This window comes from Theropithecus gelada, chromosome 17 (genome assembly GCF_003255815.1).
Source record: "Theropithecus gelada isolate Dixy chromosome 17, Tgel_1.0, whole genome shotgun sequence".
Lineage (NCBI taxonomy): Eukaryota > Metazoa > Chordata > Mammalia > Primates > Cercopithecidae > Theropithecus > Theropithecus gelada.
This window is the reverse complement of record NC_037685.1, coordinates 34,885,517-34,903,510: the sequence shown is the minus strand read 5'-3', so window position 1 is coordinate 34,903,510 and position 17,994 is coordinate 34,885,517. Positions and strand designations below refer to the sequence as shown.

General features: G+C 42.0%; 1 protein-coding gene across 1 annotated transcript in view; it reads right to left on the bottom strand.

The window, feature by feature from the left end:
- The window catches only part of DNAJC3 (DnaJ heat shock protein family (Hsp40) member C3), a 112,431-nt gene extending 99,952 nt beyond the window's left edge, over positions 1 to 12,479 (bottom strand). The window contains exon 1 of the mRNA XM_025364429.1: positions 10,172 to 12,479. Within this exon, the coding sequence (XP_025220214.1) occupies positions 10,172 to 10,253 (82 nt within the window). The 5' untranslated portion in view covers positions 10,254 to 12,479. The remainder of the gene's footprint in view (positions 1 to 10,171) is intronic.
- Between the last annotated feature and the right edge of the window lie 5,515 nt (positions 12,480 to 17,994).

The following is a 17,994-nucleotide window of genomic DNA, read 5'->3' as shown; positions in this document are numbered from 1 at the left end:
AAATAGGCACACAGAACAATGGACTACAATAGAGAACCCAGAAATAAAACCACATACCTACATCCAACTGATTGATCTTTGACAAAGCTGGCAAAAATAAACAACAGGGAAATGACACCCTAATTCTATAAATGGTGCTGGGAAAATTGGCTAGCCATATGCAGGAGAAACTGGATCTCTATCTCCCAGCATACAAAAACTACCTCAAGACAGATTAAACATTCTGGACATTGGCCTAGGCAAACAATTTATGATGAAGACCCCAAACACAAATGCAACAAAACCAAAAATAAACAAATGGGACTTAACTAAAAAGCTTCTGCACATCAAAAGATTATCAACGGGGCAAAGAGACAAACTACAGAATGAGAGAAAACATTTGCAAATTATGTCTCTGACAAAGGACTAATATCCAGAATCTACAAGACACTCAAACAACTCAACAAGAAGAAAACAAATAACCCCATTAAAAAGTGGGCAAAGGGCCAGGTGCGGTGGCTCATGCTTGTAATCCCAGCACTTTGGGAGGCCAAGGCGGCCGTTCACGAGGTCGGGAGATCGAGACCATCCTGGCTAGCACAGTGAAACCCTGTCTCAACTAAAAATACAAAAAATTAGCCAGGCATAGTAGTGGGCGCCTGTAGTCCCAGCTGCTCGGGAGGCTGAGGCAAGAGAATAGTGTGAACCTGGGAGGCAGAGCTTGCAGTGAGCCGAGATCACACCCCTGCACTCCAGCCTGGGTGACAGAGCAAGACTCTGTCTCAAAAAAAGTGGGCAAAGGACATTAAGAGACATTTCTCAAAAGAAGACATACAAGCAGCCAACAAACATGAAAAAAAAGTTCAACATCACTAATTATCAGAGAACTGCAAATTAAAACCACAATGAAATATCAGTCATCTTACACCAGTCTGAGTGGTTATTACTAAAAAGTTCAAAAAAAAATAATAGATGTTGGTAAGGAGGTGAAGAAATTGTAACACTTATATACGGGTGGCAGCAATGTAAATTAGTTCAACCACTATGGAAAACAATATGGAGATTTCTAAAAAAAAAACAAAAACAAAAACAAAACAGAACTACCATTTGACCCAACAATCCCACTACTGGGTATCTCCCCAAAGGAAACCAAATCCTTAAAGAAAAGGCACCTGCACTCATATGTTTATCACAGCACTATTCACAATGGCAAAGTCATGGAATCAATCTAAGTGTCCATCGACGATTGACTGGATAAAGAAAATGTGGCATATGGGCAACATGGAATACTACGTCACCATAAAAAAGAAAATGATGTCCTTTGCAGCAACATGGATGGAACTGGAGGCCATCAGTCTAAGTGAAATAACTCAGAAACAGAAAATGAAATACCAATGTGTTCACAATTACAAGTGGGATCTAAACAATGGGTACACATGGACATAAAGATGTAAATAAGTTACTAGGGATTCCAAAAGAGAAGATGGAAGAGAGTGAGGGTTAAAAAATTACCCACTGGGTACAATGTTCATTACTAGGGTAACAGGTACACTAGAAGCCCACACCCCATGTAGTCCATTCTCACACTGCTATAAAGAAATACCTGAAACTGGATAATTTATAAAGGAAAGAAGTTTAATTGGCTCACAGTTCTGCAGGCTGTATGGGAACCATGGCTGGGGAGGCCTCAGGACACTCACAATCACAGAGGAAGGAGAAGCAGGCACCTCTTCGCATGTCAGAGCAGGAGGAAGAGAGACAGAGGGAAAGTGCTAGATACTTTTAAACAACCAGATATCATGAGAACTCTATTATGAGAAGAGCAATAGGGAGATAGAGCTAAACCATTAGAAACTACCCCCATGATCCAAATACCTACCACCAGGCCCCACCTCCAACATTAGGGATTACAATTCAACATAAGAGTAGGGTGGGGCACAGATCCAGACCATATCATTCTGCCCCAGCCCCTCCAAAATCTCATGTTCTCACATTGCAGAATATAATGATCCCTTCTCAACAGCCCTCAAAGTCTTAACTCATTCCAGCATTAACTCAAAAGTCCAAAGTCTCATCTGGGACAAGCCAAGTCCCTTCCACTTGTGAGCCTATAAAATCAAAAACAAGTTAATTACATCCAAGATACAATGGGACTATAGGCATTGGGTAAATAGTCCCTTTCCAAAAGGGTAAAACCAGCCAAAAGAAAAAGGTTACGGGCCCCATGCACGTGCTAAAACCCAGCAGGGCAGTTATTAAATCTTAAAGCTCAAAAATAATCTCCTTTGACTCCATGTCTCACATCCAGGGCATACTGCAACAAGGGGTGAGCTCCCAAGGCCTTGGGCAGTGCCACTATTGTGACTTTGCAGGGCTCAGCCTGCGCAGCTGCTGTCAAGGGCTGGTGTTGAGTGGCTGCAGCTTTTCCAGGTGCATGGTGCAAGCTGTTGGTGGATCTACCATTCTGGGGTCTGAAAGATGGTGGTCATTCTCACAGCTCCACTAGGCAATGCCCCAGTGGAGACTCTGTGTGGGGGTTCCAACCCCACATTGCCCCTCTGCAATGCCCTAGTAGAGATTTTTCCATGAGGGCTCTGCCCCTGCAGCAGCCTTCTGCCTGAACATTCAGGCTTTTCCATACATCTGAAATCTAGGCTGAGGCTCCAAAGCCTCAACTCTTGCATTCAGCACCTGCAGGCTTAACACCATGTGGAATCTGCCAAGGGTTTGGGCTGGCACCCTCTGAAGGCCTGAACTGTATCTGGGCCCCTTTCAGCCATGGCTGGAGGTGGAGTAGCTAGGATGCAGGCAGCAGTGTCCTAAGGCTGCGCAGGGTGGCAGGGTCCTGCGAATCACCCAGGAAACCTAGGTCTCTGGGCCTATGACAAGGGAGCTGACTTAAAGGTTGCTGAGATACCTTGGGGCCCTTTCTCCCATTGTCTTGGCTATCAGCACTTGGCTCCTCTTTACTTAAGCAAATTTATGCAGTCTGCTTGAATTACTCCCCCGAAAATGGGTTTTTCTTTTCTACCACATGGTCAGGCTGAAAATTTTCCAACCCTTATGGTCTGTTTCCCTTTTAAATATAAGTTCCAATTTTACATCATTTCTTTGCTCATGAATATAAGCACTGGTTGCTAGAGGCAGTCAAGTCACATCTTGAACACTTTGCTGCTTAGAAATTTCTTCCACCAGATACCCTAAATCATCTCTCTCAAGTTCAAAGTTCCACAGATCCATAGACCAGGGGTACAATGCCACCCCACCAGTCTCTTTGCTAAAGCATAGCAAGAGTGGCCCTTACTCCAGTTCCCAGTAAGTTACTCCTCTGTGGACATTCTGAGCCCTGCTCAGCCTGGACTTCACCATCTATATCACTATCAGCATTGTGGTCACAACCATTCAACAAGTCTCTAGTTGGTTTCAAACTTTCCCTCCTCTTCCTGTCTTCTTCTGAGTCCTCCAAACTGTCCCAATCTCTGCCCATTAGCCCATTCCAAAGTTGCTTCCTTCTACATTTTCAGGTATCTTTATAGCAATGCCCCACTCCCAGTACCACCAATTTTCTGTATTAGTCCATTCTCACACTGCTATGAAGAAATACCTGGAACTGGGTAATTTTTTTTTTTTTTTTTTTTTTTTTTGAGATGGAGTTTCGTTCTGTCACCTAGGCTTGAGTGTAGTGGCGCAATCTCAGCTCACTGCATCCTCCGCCTCCTGGGTTTAAGCAATTATCTGCCTCAGCCTCCCAAGTAGCTGGGATTACAGGTGCCCACCACCACATCTGGCTAATTTTTTTTTTTTTTTTTTTTGTATTTTTAGTAGAGATGGGGTTTCACCATTTTGGCCAGGCTCATCCTGAACTCCTGACCTCGTGATCCACCCGCCTCGGCCTTCGAAAGTGCTGGGATTACTGGCGTGGCCAGAACTGGGTAATTTAAAAACAAAAGAGGTTTAATTGGTTGACGGTTCTATAGGCTGTACATGAAACATGGCTGAGGAAGCCTCAGGAAACTTACAATCATGGCAGAAGGTAAAGGAGAAGTAGGCACATCTTTACATGGCCAGAGCCAGAGGAAGAGGCGGGGGGAGATACTACACACTTTTAAACAACCAGATCCTTTGAGAATTCTATCACAATAACAGCTCCGGGGGATGGTGCTAAACCATTAGAAACCACCTCCATGATCCAATCACTTCCCACCAGGCCCCAGATCCAACACTGGGGATTACAACTGAACATGAGATTTGGGTGGGGCACAGGTCTAAACCATATCACTCCACCATTACACCATTTACCCATGTAACCTGCACATGTATATCTTGAATCTAAAATAAAGTTTAAAAAAAAAGATTCTGCCCTCAAATGCTGACTCCTTTGTGAAACCATCCCTCACACAGTATTGTTTTGAGAGAGGGGAAAAAAGCTCCTTCAATCTTCCTGTTATGTTTTGCACTTCCACACTCACAGGTACATGACTTCACTTTGCAATGTCACTGTCTCTATACATTGCTTTTCACAATTTGCCTGCTTCTTGGAGTCCCAACCCCACAAAACTCATCAAAAGCAAGTATGAGAGGAGGAACTGTCTTTTCTTCTTTGTATCACCTAATTCAGTATCCCACACATAGTGCGTATGCAATATTTCTTGAGTGAATTTAACTATTTGCCTTTTCATTTAAATGTATTATAATTCATCAGAATAAAATCTAAAATACATAACAATTATCAAATCAAACATATGATCAATGATTCATAAAGACACATATCTGAAAAATCAAATTATTTGCAAATTATTGGCTCTTTTTGCAATCAACTCTCTTTTGAGCCACAGGTAATTTTTATTCCTTTACCGCATGGTCTGTAAACATTATTTTCAGAGAGGTAAGACAACCAAACATCATTCCATTTCCTAATCAGCATGAGACAATAGGTTTCTCCTTAGACAAGCAGTGATCCTAAGTTAGCAAAATAAGCAGCAAGGGCAGGGAAAAAGGTAGAGTAGTCAACTATGTCTTTCACTGAAATTAGTATTAGAATACCTTATATTTTGGAGAGCAGAAAATAAGGATTTTTTTTAACTTAAAGGTGGGGGGTTAAAGGTATGATGTGAGTTACAATGAAGACTGGAAGAACCAGACTAAAGGAGGCAAGAACTCATAGTCAAAGATACTAAAGTTCAAGCAAAGGCGGTGGCAGACCCAGACCAGACAGCAATCCCAGAGACAGAGATGGTTATTCAGGTTGGAGCACTTAGAATGTGAGGAATGAGGAAAGCCCTAAGATTCTTTTTTAAAAAAGAACAGAAGGCTAAGCCAAGACTCTAGCAAGGTGGGGGAGAGTCTAAAAGAAGTCTTGTAGCAGAAACACAGAAGACAGTGGAATCTAGCCAAAGAAAGATAGAGCAGGAAGTTCAGCATCTACTATTGTTTGAACGTTCCCTCCAAAATTCAGATCGAAATCTTTTTATAAATTACTCAGTCTGTGGTATTTTGTTATAGCAGCGCAAAGATACAACTGTAGGAGCAACATTTTCAGAAGGTGACAGGAAATGGAATCCAGGGTGCAATTACACAGATTAGATTTATCTGGGAATAGAGACATTCAATGTATGTTATTTAATATGAGAAAAAGTAGCAGAATAGGTACAAATGTAGATAAGCTACTGAATTTTGAGGTAGAAAGAAGAACTTGCCTTGTGATGGCTTTCATTTTCTCAATAAAGACAAGGTCTAAAAGAATGAGGTAGAGGAGAGAGGAAAGGAGAGTTTAAATTAGAGGCTTAAGGAGGGAGGAAAATGTTTGAAATACTGATTTTCAAGAAAAGACATAGTAAAGAATTGTAAGAGTGTTAGCAGTATTTAACGTGCATTTGCAACTGAGATTGTTTCTTTAAAATGAGACTAATCAGGGCCAGGCACACAGGCTCGCGCCTGTAATCTCAACACTTTGGGAGGCCAAGACATGAGGATTGCTTGAGCCCAGGAGTTCAAGACCAGCCTGGGCAAACATAGAAGACCCTGTCCCTACCAAAACCTTAAAAAACTTAGTAGGATGTGGTCATGCACACCTGTGGTCCCAGCTATTCAGGAGGCTGAGGTGGGAGGACTGCTTGAGCCCAGGAGGTCAAGCCTACATTAAGCTAGGATCATGCCACTGCATTTCAGCCTGGGTGACAGGGCAAGATCCTGTCTCAAAAAAAAAATTGAAAATAAAAATAAAGATAAATGAGACTAATCAGCCAAGGTGTCTCCATTTTCCTCCATCTGTGTTTACCTATAAGGTATAAAAAGAGTTGGCCAAGTTGAATTCAACCAGTGTTGGGTTTTGGCAGGTAAGTAAAACAGAAGATTACAGGGGCCAGAAAATAAATGGGCATTTGCAGTGCACTAACTACAATAATGGACCACTCAGTCTAAAGTGAGAAAGGAGAAAAAGAAGACATGAATACTTCACAAATGCATGTCTTAAACCCCAAGTGGTCTGTAAACTCAAGAGCAAAAGCCATGAGTTTTATGCTATGTATATATACCTTACCAAAGAGTAATATAGTTAGTAAAAGCCTTTGCTGACTGATTAAATGAATCTTCTCCATATTCCAGAGCTCCAAATGATACAAACTCATCAGATTTAATTTTTTTAAGTAGCTTTCTAAAGATATGGAAAGAAAAATAAATCTATGGTTGAAACATTTGAGTTCTGAAGAGCAGGTGAATGGGTTCCCATGATATTTCCATATAAACAAAGATTAACTGTAGGACATTAATCAAAAGAGACCACAGCAGTAGAAATTAAACTTAATAACAATTAATTAACTTCATATGGAAAAATAAAACCTAATTAATACAGCGCATTCCCTCCCAGAACAACTGCCCCTGCCCCACAGAATAAAAATCAATGCATTTCCAGACAGTCTCTCAGCAAATACTAACTAGTCAAGAGAGCTGGAACTTTGATACTGCTGCTACCTATAGCCTTTCTTATTAAAGAATTTAAAATAATTCTAGAAAATATGTGACCACCTTTTATGATACTTAATTTATATAAATTACTTAAAGTCTCTCATTTTTGCTACTTTATTCTTTCTCTATTTAGATAATGTCAAGAAAATCCTAGAAAAGACAAAATATGCCTCTAAAAGGTTATGTTCAAATAAAAATTATCACAATATTTTATATGCATAGATTTTCAACTATATGTTTTTAACTATTCTTTTCCCTATGGTCAAAATACATGGTTTAATCAGCTCAGTGAAATAAAGAAAAATTGGGTCCAGATAGCATGTTAAGGAAGAAAAAGAGATAAAACTATGATAACAGAAAAAAGGTTTGGTTCCCAGGCTGTGTTGCTACTCAAAGTCACCAACAGGACAAACCATTAGCAAAGAAATGAAATAACTTATCTGTAATATGAGACTACTAAAGCAGATACTACCTAAGTTTTCTTTCTATTCCAAAAATTCGATTTCATCTAGTGCTTTTGACTTCACTCTTTCAAAGGCCTTTGAGAAGGGAGGGTGCTAAAAGACTCAAACTTTCAATTCATGATATATACTTTCTGTCTCTGGATGACAACTAACAGAAAAATCTAGAAGAAAACAGACAAATATTTCAAAATCAGAAAAAACTAGGTCATCTCTTCTCCATCCTGTGCCACTCTTAGTTCCACATTCACTTCTCTCATAACCATTCTCCATTTCTTTTTTTAAAAGTGAATTGTATTGTGTATATTCGATGTTTACAACATAGTATGAGACACACACAGATAAAATGGTTACAATAGTGAAGCAGATTAACAAGAGTGAAGCAGATTAATATATCTATCATCTCACATAATTATTTTTTGTGTGACAAGAGCAGCTAAAATCTACCTATTTAACAAAAATCCTTAATACAACACAATTTTATTAAGCCTCAGGCCTAGCAGTAGCACCATTTGCCTCCCAGAGAACTATGAGATTAGTGAATCCAGACAGAATTTATTTGGGAAAACAGGGGCTAACAGTTTGCTAATTCAAGACAGAGTTTTTACCTTTATATCCCCATCACCAAATCCAGTGTCAAATACATAGCAGACACCTAATTTAACTCCTCTATATAATTTATTACACCAGTAACTCAAGTGTGGTCATCTGGCATCTTTATAGGAAAGCACAATTTCAGGTACTATCAAGAGCTAATGAATCAAGCTCTGTAAGTGGGGTACAGCACTCTGTTTTAAAACCCCTCCATGTGCGATTCTGATGCACACTCAAGTTTGAGAACCATTGTATTAAACCTCCCAGGAAATAACCTTCTTGTTAATTACAAAAAAGTGCTGGGGTTTTTTTCTCAGCTGCCATCACTTAAAAATGCTTGGACTCACATGATGTTGTCAACTACTTCTGTCTCCAGCGTGCACACAAAGTGAACTTTAGTAAAACCTTTGGAGCCTCAGTTCCCTGGTCTGTGAAGCAGGAATAATACCACACGCTTTCATAAATAAGAGATAGCTTACAGAAAGGCTCCTTTTTTTCCTTTCTTTTCTGTTACCTGTACCAAGTCCCCGCTACTTTACAAAGACAATGGTCCTAAAGAAGACACTCTGGCACTCTTCTGAAAAATGTCACCAGTGCCTCCTACACAGAAAAGCTCTCTAATAAGGTTTTCTTATGGAAAATACCACAGGAGGGAAACGAAGAGTTAAAGAGTCCTTACAGACTCATAAACAGAACAGCAATTCTAAAAAGATGGTTCACAAAGTAGTGGGAAAAGCAATCATTCAAAATTATGCACCTCTGTAACTTAAAAAAAAAAAACCACCATTAAACAGAACATAGGCAACTTTCTCTTAAGTGTCCAAAATAAATCATTAATGATAACTGGAGATAAATAATAGAGATGAGGGGTGGGAGGTGCGGGGGCAGGAGGAATGAAGCTTTTGAAAATGCAAAAGAACTAGAATATATGACCCATATTAAAGTGGTACAATCCAATCCCCTTAGATTTTCTGGGGGCAGCCTCACTGTCAAATTCTTTGTCCCAATGTTGCCACACTATGTGTTCTGATTTGGGGTTCAAAAAATATGGTTAGCGGGGGAAGCAAAAGCAAAAGCGCACTGCTGTGGGTGAGACCTAAAAACTGGGGAGTACTACTTTAAAAAAAAAAAGGTTGAGAACTTTCAGAAGAATTCACTATAAACAATTTCCAACTTTTAGTTCCTCGCTCCCTTTGAATGGAATACTCAAAGGTTTAATTTGACCTCCTTGACAACTAGCCCTTTTTACGGGGATGAAAATAGATCAGTGCATGTGATGTGTCATTACACTCGAATATTTCGCACAGTAACCGCGCCAGAAGCATTCGTTAAATCAGCACTATCAGCTTTAATTCTTACTCCTCCCCGCTGCCATCTAAGATAGGACAGTCCTCTATTTTCGCTATTCTGGAGTAGCCAACATTCCAGTCTGCAGGACTGAAGTGAAATTTAATCGCTCATATCTTTTTAAGGGAACCTTTTACAGCGAACTTGGAAAAGTAATGCCAGCTATACGTTGAATGGCACCATGCTAGGAGTTGTAAAACCACAAACTCAGTGCCTGGCCGTCCGGGAGGTGGAATTCCAACAGCGGCTCCTCATTGCACCAAACTAACAATTTCTCCACACGACAGTGCATCTTAATGGGGATGGTTACTCACTTTTTAAATAGTCAACACCGTCCACTCCAACTCCCAGCCAGACATGACACTTCTACCCCACCCAAGAACGCCAGGGCGAAGGAAGTCTTTTGGGCACCTTAGTGCCTCCTCCTAGCACCAATGACTGACAGTGTCCCCAGGCGCCCAGCGAGGGTCCCAAGCGAGGCCGGGACCCAAAGACTGCCCAAGTCTCCGCGTCCCAGGACGTCCTGAAGTCGCAGCCCCGTGCCCCCGCTCCCCGCCACCGGGCGCACTCCGCCTCCTCCGACTCCTGCGGCCCCTTTCCTTAGTCCAAACCCGCTGTCCCGGCCCCGCGGCCCTCCGGTCCCCTCGACTCTTCCCCAGGCAAACCCGGAACCGGGCGCGGGCTCAGGCCCAAGCCAGGCCGCGGGCTCCCCCAGCGCTCACCCCACCTCCCGAGCCGCCCCGGGACACGCGCCCGGGCGCAGACGGGAAAGCGCGGGGGGCCTGGTCCGGGAGCCCACTTCCCGGCCGGGGCAGGGCAGGACTCACCTTCGTACTGCATATCCACCAGGACTAGCAGGAAGGGGAACACCGAGCCCAGCCGGCTGGTCACGGAGCCGGGGGCCACCATGTCCGAGGGCTCGCCAAGTGAAGAGAAGGAAGAGTGTGTGGCCCACCAGCACGCGCCGGCGCTCTGGCAGCAGTTGCGCCCGCCCCGGTCGGCTCTCGCTCAGGCCTCAGCGGCTCTGGAGCCCAGCAGAGGAAGGCAGCGGTGGGCGGGGCCCGGGCGACGCTACGCCCCGGAGCGCCGCCGCCGTCCAATCGCCTTCTTTCTGGCGGCTTTCCTCCCGGGCTCGCCGGGGTCGTGGTTCGCGCTGATAGGCTGCGGAGGCCGCCGCCCCGCCCCGTCTCTGATAGGATAACGTGGAAGCACGAGACGAGGCTGCGTCTGCCGGTCGCAGAGCTGTCAGCAAGCTCCAAACCGCCGCGGCCGCTCGGAGGGAAGCCGACGGGGAGTCTGTGGCGGTCGCCGAGTCCGCATGCGCAGGCTGCAAAGGCCCTTTTGAGCCGGTCCCGCCGCGCTAGGTTGGCGAGTGGGACAATTTGATCCTTCCGAGGTTCGCCAGCGTGATGTTAGGAGAGGAAAGCGCAGCCGCAGCGTCCGAATGGGAAGGCCAAACACGGTCCCGGGGCGTCTGGAATTGAGGTCTCAAGTGAGCCGGTAAACACCGCCTCCCGCTGAGAGTCCCGGAACAAATACTGTCTGAACTGAGCCGTAAGCAAGAAACGATCAGGAGAAGCTGGGCGTTCATTAGGGCGATCTGATGGTTAGACCATTTCAGGGACAACCAGAGACAAGTGCGTAATTGCTCTAAGGCAGGTAGGTAATTGGCCTGGAAACTTGGGCCCCGCCACCCCGACTTTCAGCAAACCAGCGTGCCCGGGTAAAACAGCGATTGTGGAAAACCCTGTGAAGAAGAGACCAGGAAGGCACTGTGGCTTAAGAGAGCGAGGCGTTCCTGAATGCAGCCAGTGTCAACTGGTAAGCAAAAAACTGTGAGAACGGATCCTGCATCTTGCGCTTACCATGGGAAATTCAAGAGAGATACGAACCTGAGCAAGATGAGGTTGAAGTTACTCAATGCGGCATTAAGCCTGTTCACGGCCACTTCCTCCGGCGTCACCAACACACACACTGTACACCAGCAGTATTTTTACACGGGGTATGTGTGTTAAGTAATATCAAGTGCATACTTATTACTTCACCTGTATTTGCTGCCTTGCTACCATAGAGAAACTCATGAATTATAAATAGCATAGTGAATTTGTGATTCCCTGAAGATATACTAACGAGGACTTTTTAAAAGGCGTCTATTCCGAAGAGAACTAATATGGAGGAAATGGTTTCGAGAAAGAAAAAAGAAAAAACGGAGTCCTTGATTAGTTTTGGGGAAGGCAAAATAATATAATGTGAAGAGTAAAGGATTCAGATCCAGGAAACCCCATAACTTTTATGTAAGTTATCGTCATCTGTAAAGTGGTTAGGATCCTGAAAGTCTCAAAGGTTTGTTTTGAGGTTTCATGAAGCAGATAAATGTTCTTGTAAATTGTAGAATGTTATACCAGTGTTACTCATTATTCTAACAACAGCGGAATAGTGAAGAGAGGCTCCTTCAGAAATTCCTTGGGATTTTTTTTTTTTTTTTGGCTTGTGTTTTTTTATATCACAAGGTAGTGTCTCTGAAAAATGGTAGATGATTTCAATGTCCACAAATATGCAGGTGAAGACATTCAATTGAGGTACTGTACCCAAGGCAGCCAGCAAGATGCTGAACATAGAAAATAACAACTATTTACACAAAATTGTAAACAAAATGCAATATATCTAGACTGTGAGTTATCACCAGTGTGCTGCCTATGACCCTGGTCTTAAGGAAAAAGTAGCAGAGCTGAAGAAGTTCTAAGGATGGAAATTAGAAATTATCAGGGAGATGATAGACTTCGTGTTATAGGAAGCAAAAGTAGCAGGGGTCTTCAATGGTTAGTGATTTTGAGATTAATTACATAACTATGAATTCTGTAATATTAGAACTAAGCTTTACGAAGCATTCCTTGAAAAAAAGATAATTTTATAACAAGGTAACAGTAGACAAAAAAATGTGCAAAACTAAAATTATGTGTATAATGCTTGGGAATGCTTCCTCCAATGTTCATCTAGTCATGGTTTTCACGAATCTCTCTTGCCAATAAAACCAAAGACCAAAGTAATCCAGTGATTGTAAGAAAAGTTACTGTAAATATGTTTGCATTTGTCAGAATTTATGGAGTCTTTTTGAAATTAAACATTAAATCTCTACTGTAATTCATACTATTTGTTAATTATAGTAGTAAAATATTTTTTAAATGGTAACATTTATGATATATCCAAAATTAAGAGTATTACACAATTTTTATTAGGTTGATCTATGTTTATTGACTAGGAAAAACAATGTTGGTAGAGAGGAGTGAACAGATCTAGAACATATTTCGGAGGTAAAGTGGATAAGATTTGCTTAGGAATTAACTATGAGGAGAAATAAATGTTCAGAAACAAGTAGAGCACTTATAAGCACCTTTTTGTGCCAAATTTAAAAAAAAAAAAGTCAGCATTAAGTTAATGCCACCATATACATCCTTCCACATTTATTTTTACAAACTTGTGCTTTTATTTCTAAGAAACAATTCTAGACTGGGCGCGGTGGCTCACACCTGTAATCCTAGCGCTTTGGGAAGCCAGGATGGGAGGATTATTTGAGGCCAGGAGTTCACGACCAGCCTGAGCAACACAGCAAGATCCTGTCTCTGCAAAAAAATTTAAAACTAGCCAGGTGTGGTGGCTCATGCCTGTTGCCCTAACTACTCCGACTGAGGCAGAGGATTGCTTCAACCCAGGAATTTGAGGTTGCAGTGAGCTAAGATCACGTCACTGCACTCCAGACTGAGCAACAGAGTGAGACTTTATCAAAAAAAAAAAAAAGATTTTTAAAATTGAAATTGCTTATTCAAAGAATGTGTTTAAACTTTTAAGACGCATTGTCAGATTATTTTTCCCTAAAGAAGTAATTTCTATTACTATCAGCTGTTTATGTTCCTGCCTACTCACCATCACTAGATATAATTGATTTTCAGTTTTTGCCAATCTGAAGAATAAAATATGACCCTCATATGTCAAATTTATGGTTTATTTTCAAGAATTTTGGGATTCTGATCAAATTTTGGTACTTTCATAAAAATTTGGCCTTTAAATCACATCTTGTCTTCTCTGCTTTCCACCCTCTTTTATGTTGTTTCTTGGCTTCTGGCCACATGACTACAATCTCCGCTTCTGTATTCACATCACCTTCTGTCATTTTTGACCTTCTTGCCTCCGTCTTATAAGGATCCTTGTAATTAATTATATTGTGCCCACTGAGATAATCCAGGATATTCTTCCTACTCAAGTTCCTCAATCACATCTGCAAAAACTGACTTTTGCTATAGAACAATGACAGGAGATTAGAATGTAGATATATTTGGAGGACCATTATTCAGCTTAACACAGTACTTCCCTCTTCACCAGGTGGGGCTCATTTTCCCACCTTCCTTAAGTGTGGGCTGGACTTAGTGACTAAAACTTCCAAAGAACAGAGTGTGGAAAGGGAGGAGGAGAGTAACTTCATAGTACAGAAACCTGGAAACACTATCTTGGCCAGGTGGTCAAAGTTAATATCAAGTCATGTTGATAGCATATACTCCCAATATACTGTGATGAGAAGGGCAATTCACGTGTGTGGTATTCTGAACACCTATAATCCAATCTAGTCTAAACATGAAAAAAAAATCAAACTAAAATTAAAGGACATTCTATAAAACACCTGAACAGTATTCCTCAAAATTATCAATGTCATGGGAAACAAGGAAAGATTGAAATACTGTAACAGACCAGAGGAAACTAAGGAAACTTAACTGATGACTGAATGCAGTGTGCTGTATTAAACTGGATCCTGGAATAGAAAATAGACAGTAGTGGAAAAACTGATATATGAATGGTCTCAAGTTTAATAGTAATGTACCATTATTACTTTCTTAGTTTTGACAGATGTACCATGGTTATGCAAGATGCTAACAATAGGGAAAAATAAGTAAGGGGTATTTGGGACCTCCCTGTACTATCCTTATGCCCTTACTTGAAAATTATTTCAGCAATAGAAGTTTATTTAAAATATTGTGAAGGGCCTGAGTATTTTTAAATCAACTGTGGTGACTCTGTTTTGTGTATTTGTGTCCAAATGAGTTTTTCTGCATCAAATTGTATCTCCTCTCCTTGCAGAAGAAAAAGAATTAGCCCTTTACAGAGATAATAGTTGCCTAAGCCAGCTCTTTTCTCCTCTTTCTGATGTTCTTCTCTTTTTCTCCCACTTTGGAAATTGTAGGTTATTTGATTTTTTCAAATATCTGTTGTTACATATACATTCTAGTTATATTCTAGTCCAAACAATCTAGCAAAATAAAAGAAAAATGCTGTTCACTGTACTTTTTATTTTTAAAATGTGAGTTCATTTAAATAATAGCTTGTATTACTTATGAGCTAAAAGTTTTGAAGTATGATTTAAAGAGTCTTTAACATTACAATTCTGGACTACAAAGTGTAAAAATTGTATTTTAAAAGGTTCATGTACTGTTTCTGATAAACAGATGAATCTTTGATCACTGGAATGTGTTAATACTAATTTAAAGGCAGCTATATATTTTCTGATTTTATAAGAAATTAACCAATACAATATATTTTATATACAATGGGTAAACTCTTCAAAATTTAAGATTTCTTAATTTCTAAATTAAGTGACATAATGACATGTCTTTAACTAGGTTTGATCTTATAAAATTTTTGTAATAACACAAATATAAGGACTTATTATTTTCCAGATTCTCACATCTGAATCCAAACATGTAAATACAATTGTATTAAATATAAATGTTATAAACACAATAATTAAATGAGAGATAATCAAAATGGATTTTGAAAATAACATGAGGAAGACTGAGCAAGATAGCCAAATAGAAGCCTCCACCGATCTCCATCCCCACAGGAACACCAGCTTTGACAACTATTTACACAAAAAAAGCACCTTCATGAGAACCAAAAGTCAGGCGAGCAATCACAGTACCTGGTTTTAACTGCATATTGCTGACAGAGGCGTTGAAGAGAGTAGGAGAGGCAGTCTTGAATTACCAACATCACCCCTCCCCTATCCCCTGGCAGTGACTGTGTGGCACTGAGAGAGAATTTGTACATTTGTGCAAGAGGAAAGGACAGTAATTATGGGCCTTTGCATTGGAATTTTGTGCTGGGAGCATTTGGATCAACTTTAGCCAGAGGGGAATCGTCCATTCCAGCAGTCAGAACTTGAGTTTTGGCAAACCTCACCACCGTGGGCTAAAGAGCTCTAAGGTTTAAAATAAACTTGAAAGGTAACTTAGGCCACAAGCACTGCAACTCCTAGGCAAGTCCTCATGCTGTGCTGGGCTTAGAGCCAATGGACTTGGGGGCCATGTGACCTAGTGAGACACTAGCCAGGGTGGCCAAGGCAGTGTGCTTGTATCACCCCTCCCCCAACTTCAGGCAGTACAGCTAGCAGCTCCAGAATACACATCACCACATGCACTTTCCACTTCAGGAAAGGAGAGAGAAGAGAAAAAACTTGTTTTGCAACTTGGATACCAGCTCAGCCACAATAGGATAGGGCACTGGGCAGGGTCGTGAGGCCCCCATTCCAGGCCCTAGCTCCCAGACAACAACATATCTAGACATACCCTGGGCCAGAGGGGAACCCACTATCTTGAAGGGAAGTACCCAGTCCTGGAAGGATTCATCACCTGCTGATTAAAGGGCCCTTGGGGCCTGAATAATCAGCAGCAGTAACCAGGTAGTACGTGCTGTGGGCCTTGGGTGAGACTCTGAGGTATACTGGCTACAGGCATAATGCAGCATATTCACAGCTATGGGTGGCTATGAGGAAAGACTCCATCTGTTTGAGAAAAGGAGAGGAAGGAATAAAGGAGACTTTCGTATAGCTGAGGTGCCAGCTCAGCTACAGTGGGGAAGTGAACCAAGTGGGCTCTTGGATGGCATTTCTGGCCCTGGGCCAAAGGGGAGCCCACCACCCTGAAAGGTGAGTTCCAGTCATGGCAGCATTGACCACAAGCTGACTACAAAGCCCTTAGATCTTAAGTGAACATCAGCAGAATCATGGCAATACTCCCAGTGGCTTGTGGTGTTGATGGACATGGGGAGAGACTCCTCTGCCTGGTGAAAGGGGAGGGAAGACTAGAAAGGACTTCGTCTTATGGTTTCAATGCTAGCTTACCCTCAGTAGAATAGAGCACCAAGTAGATTTCTAAGGTTTCTGACTCCAGGTTCTGGAGTTACAGCTGCTGACTCCCAAACAGCATCTCTGAACCCACCCAGGGCTCTGGGGAACTTGCCATCCTGAAAAGAAAGACAGAAAACTAGCTGGCTTCACTGCCTGCTAATTGTAGAGCCCTAGGACCTTCAGCTAACATAGGTAGTAGCAGGTAGTGGTTACAGTGGGCCTTCAGCATAACCCATAGCTGTGCTGGCTTTAGGTCTGACCATCCACAGTCCCAGTGATGGTGGCCACAGGGGTACTTGTGTCACCCCTCCCCCAGCTACAGGTAGTGTTGCGGGAAGTCAGGGACCCCGAATGGAGGGACCAGCTGGCGCTGCGGCAGAGGAACATAAATTGTGAAGATTTCATGGACATTTATCAGTTCCCAAATAATACTTTTATAATTTCTTATGCCTGTCTTTAATCTCTTAATCCTGTAACTTCATGAACTGAGGATGTACATCACCTCAGGACCACTGTGATAATTGTGTTAACTGTACAAACTGATTGTAAAACGTGTGTTTGAACGATATGAAATCAGTGCACCTTGAAAAAGAACAGAATAACAGCAATTTTTTGGAAACAAGGGAAGACAACCATAAGGTCTGACTGCCTGTGGGGTCGGGCAAAAACAGCCATATTTTTCTTCTTGCAGAGAGCCTATAAATGGATGTGCAGGTAGGAGAGATATCGCTAAATTCTTTTCTTAGGAAGGAATATTACTATTAATACCCTGGGAAAGGTATGCACTCCTGGGGTGAGGTCTATAAACGGCCACTCTGGGAATGTCTGTCCTATATAATTGAGATAAGGACTGAGATATGCCCTGGTCTCCTGCAGTACCCTCAGGCTTACTAGGATGGGGAAAACCCCAGCCCTGGTAAATTTGTGGTCAGACCGGTTCTCTGCTCTCGAACCGTTTTCTGTTGTTTAAGATGTTTATCAAGACAATACATGCACCGCTGAACATAGACCTTATCAGTAGTTCTCCTTTTTGCCTTTTGAAGCATGTGATCTACTCCCTGTTCTTACACCCCCTCCCCTTTTAAAACCCTTAATAAGAAAACTTGCTGCTTTGAGGCTCAGGGAAGCATCACGGTCCTACCGATATGTGATGTCACCCCCAGTGGCCCAGCTGTAAAATTCCTCTCTTTATACTCTTTATTTCTCAGCTGGCTGACACTTACGGAAAATAGAAATAACCTACATTGAAATATTGGGGGCAGGTTCCCCCGATAAGGTAGCTCAACAGAGAGAGAGAGAGAGAGAGACAGGCTGATTCTGTTTGGGTGAAAATAAGGAAAAAGAACAAGAGTCTTTGCCTCGTAATCCAGAGAATTCTTTCAGGTATTATCCAAGACCACCAAAGCAGTACCTCTATGTGTGTGCAAGAACTACAATGTTACTGCATTTAGGGGCCCACTAGTGCAGATATGGCTGCAG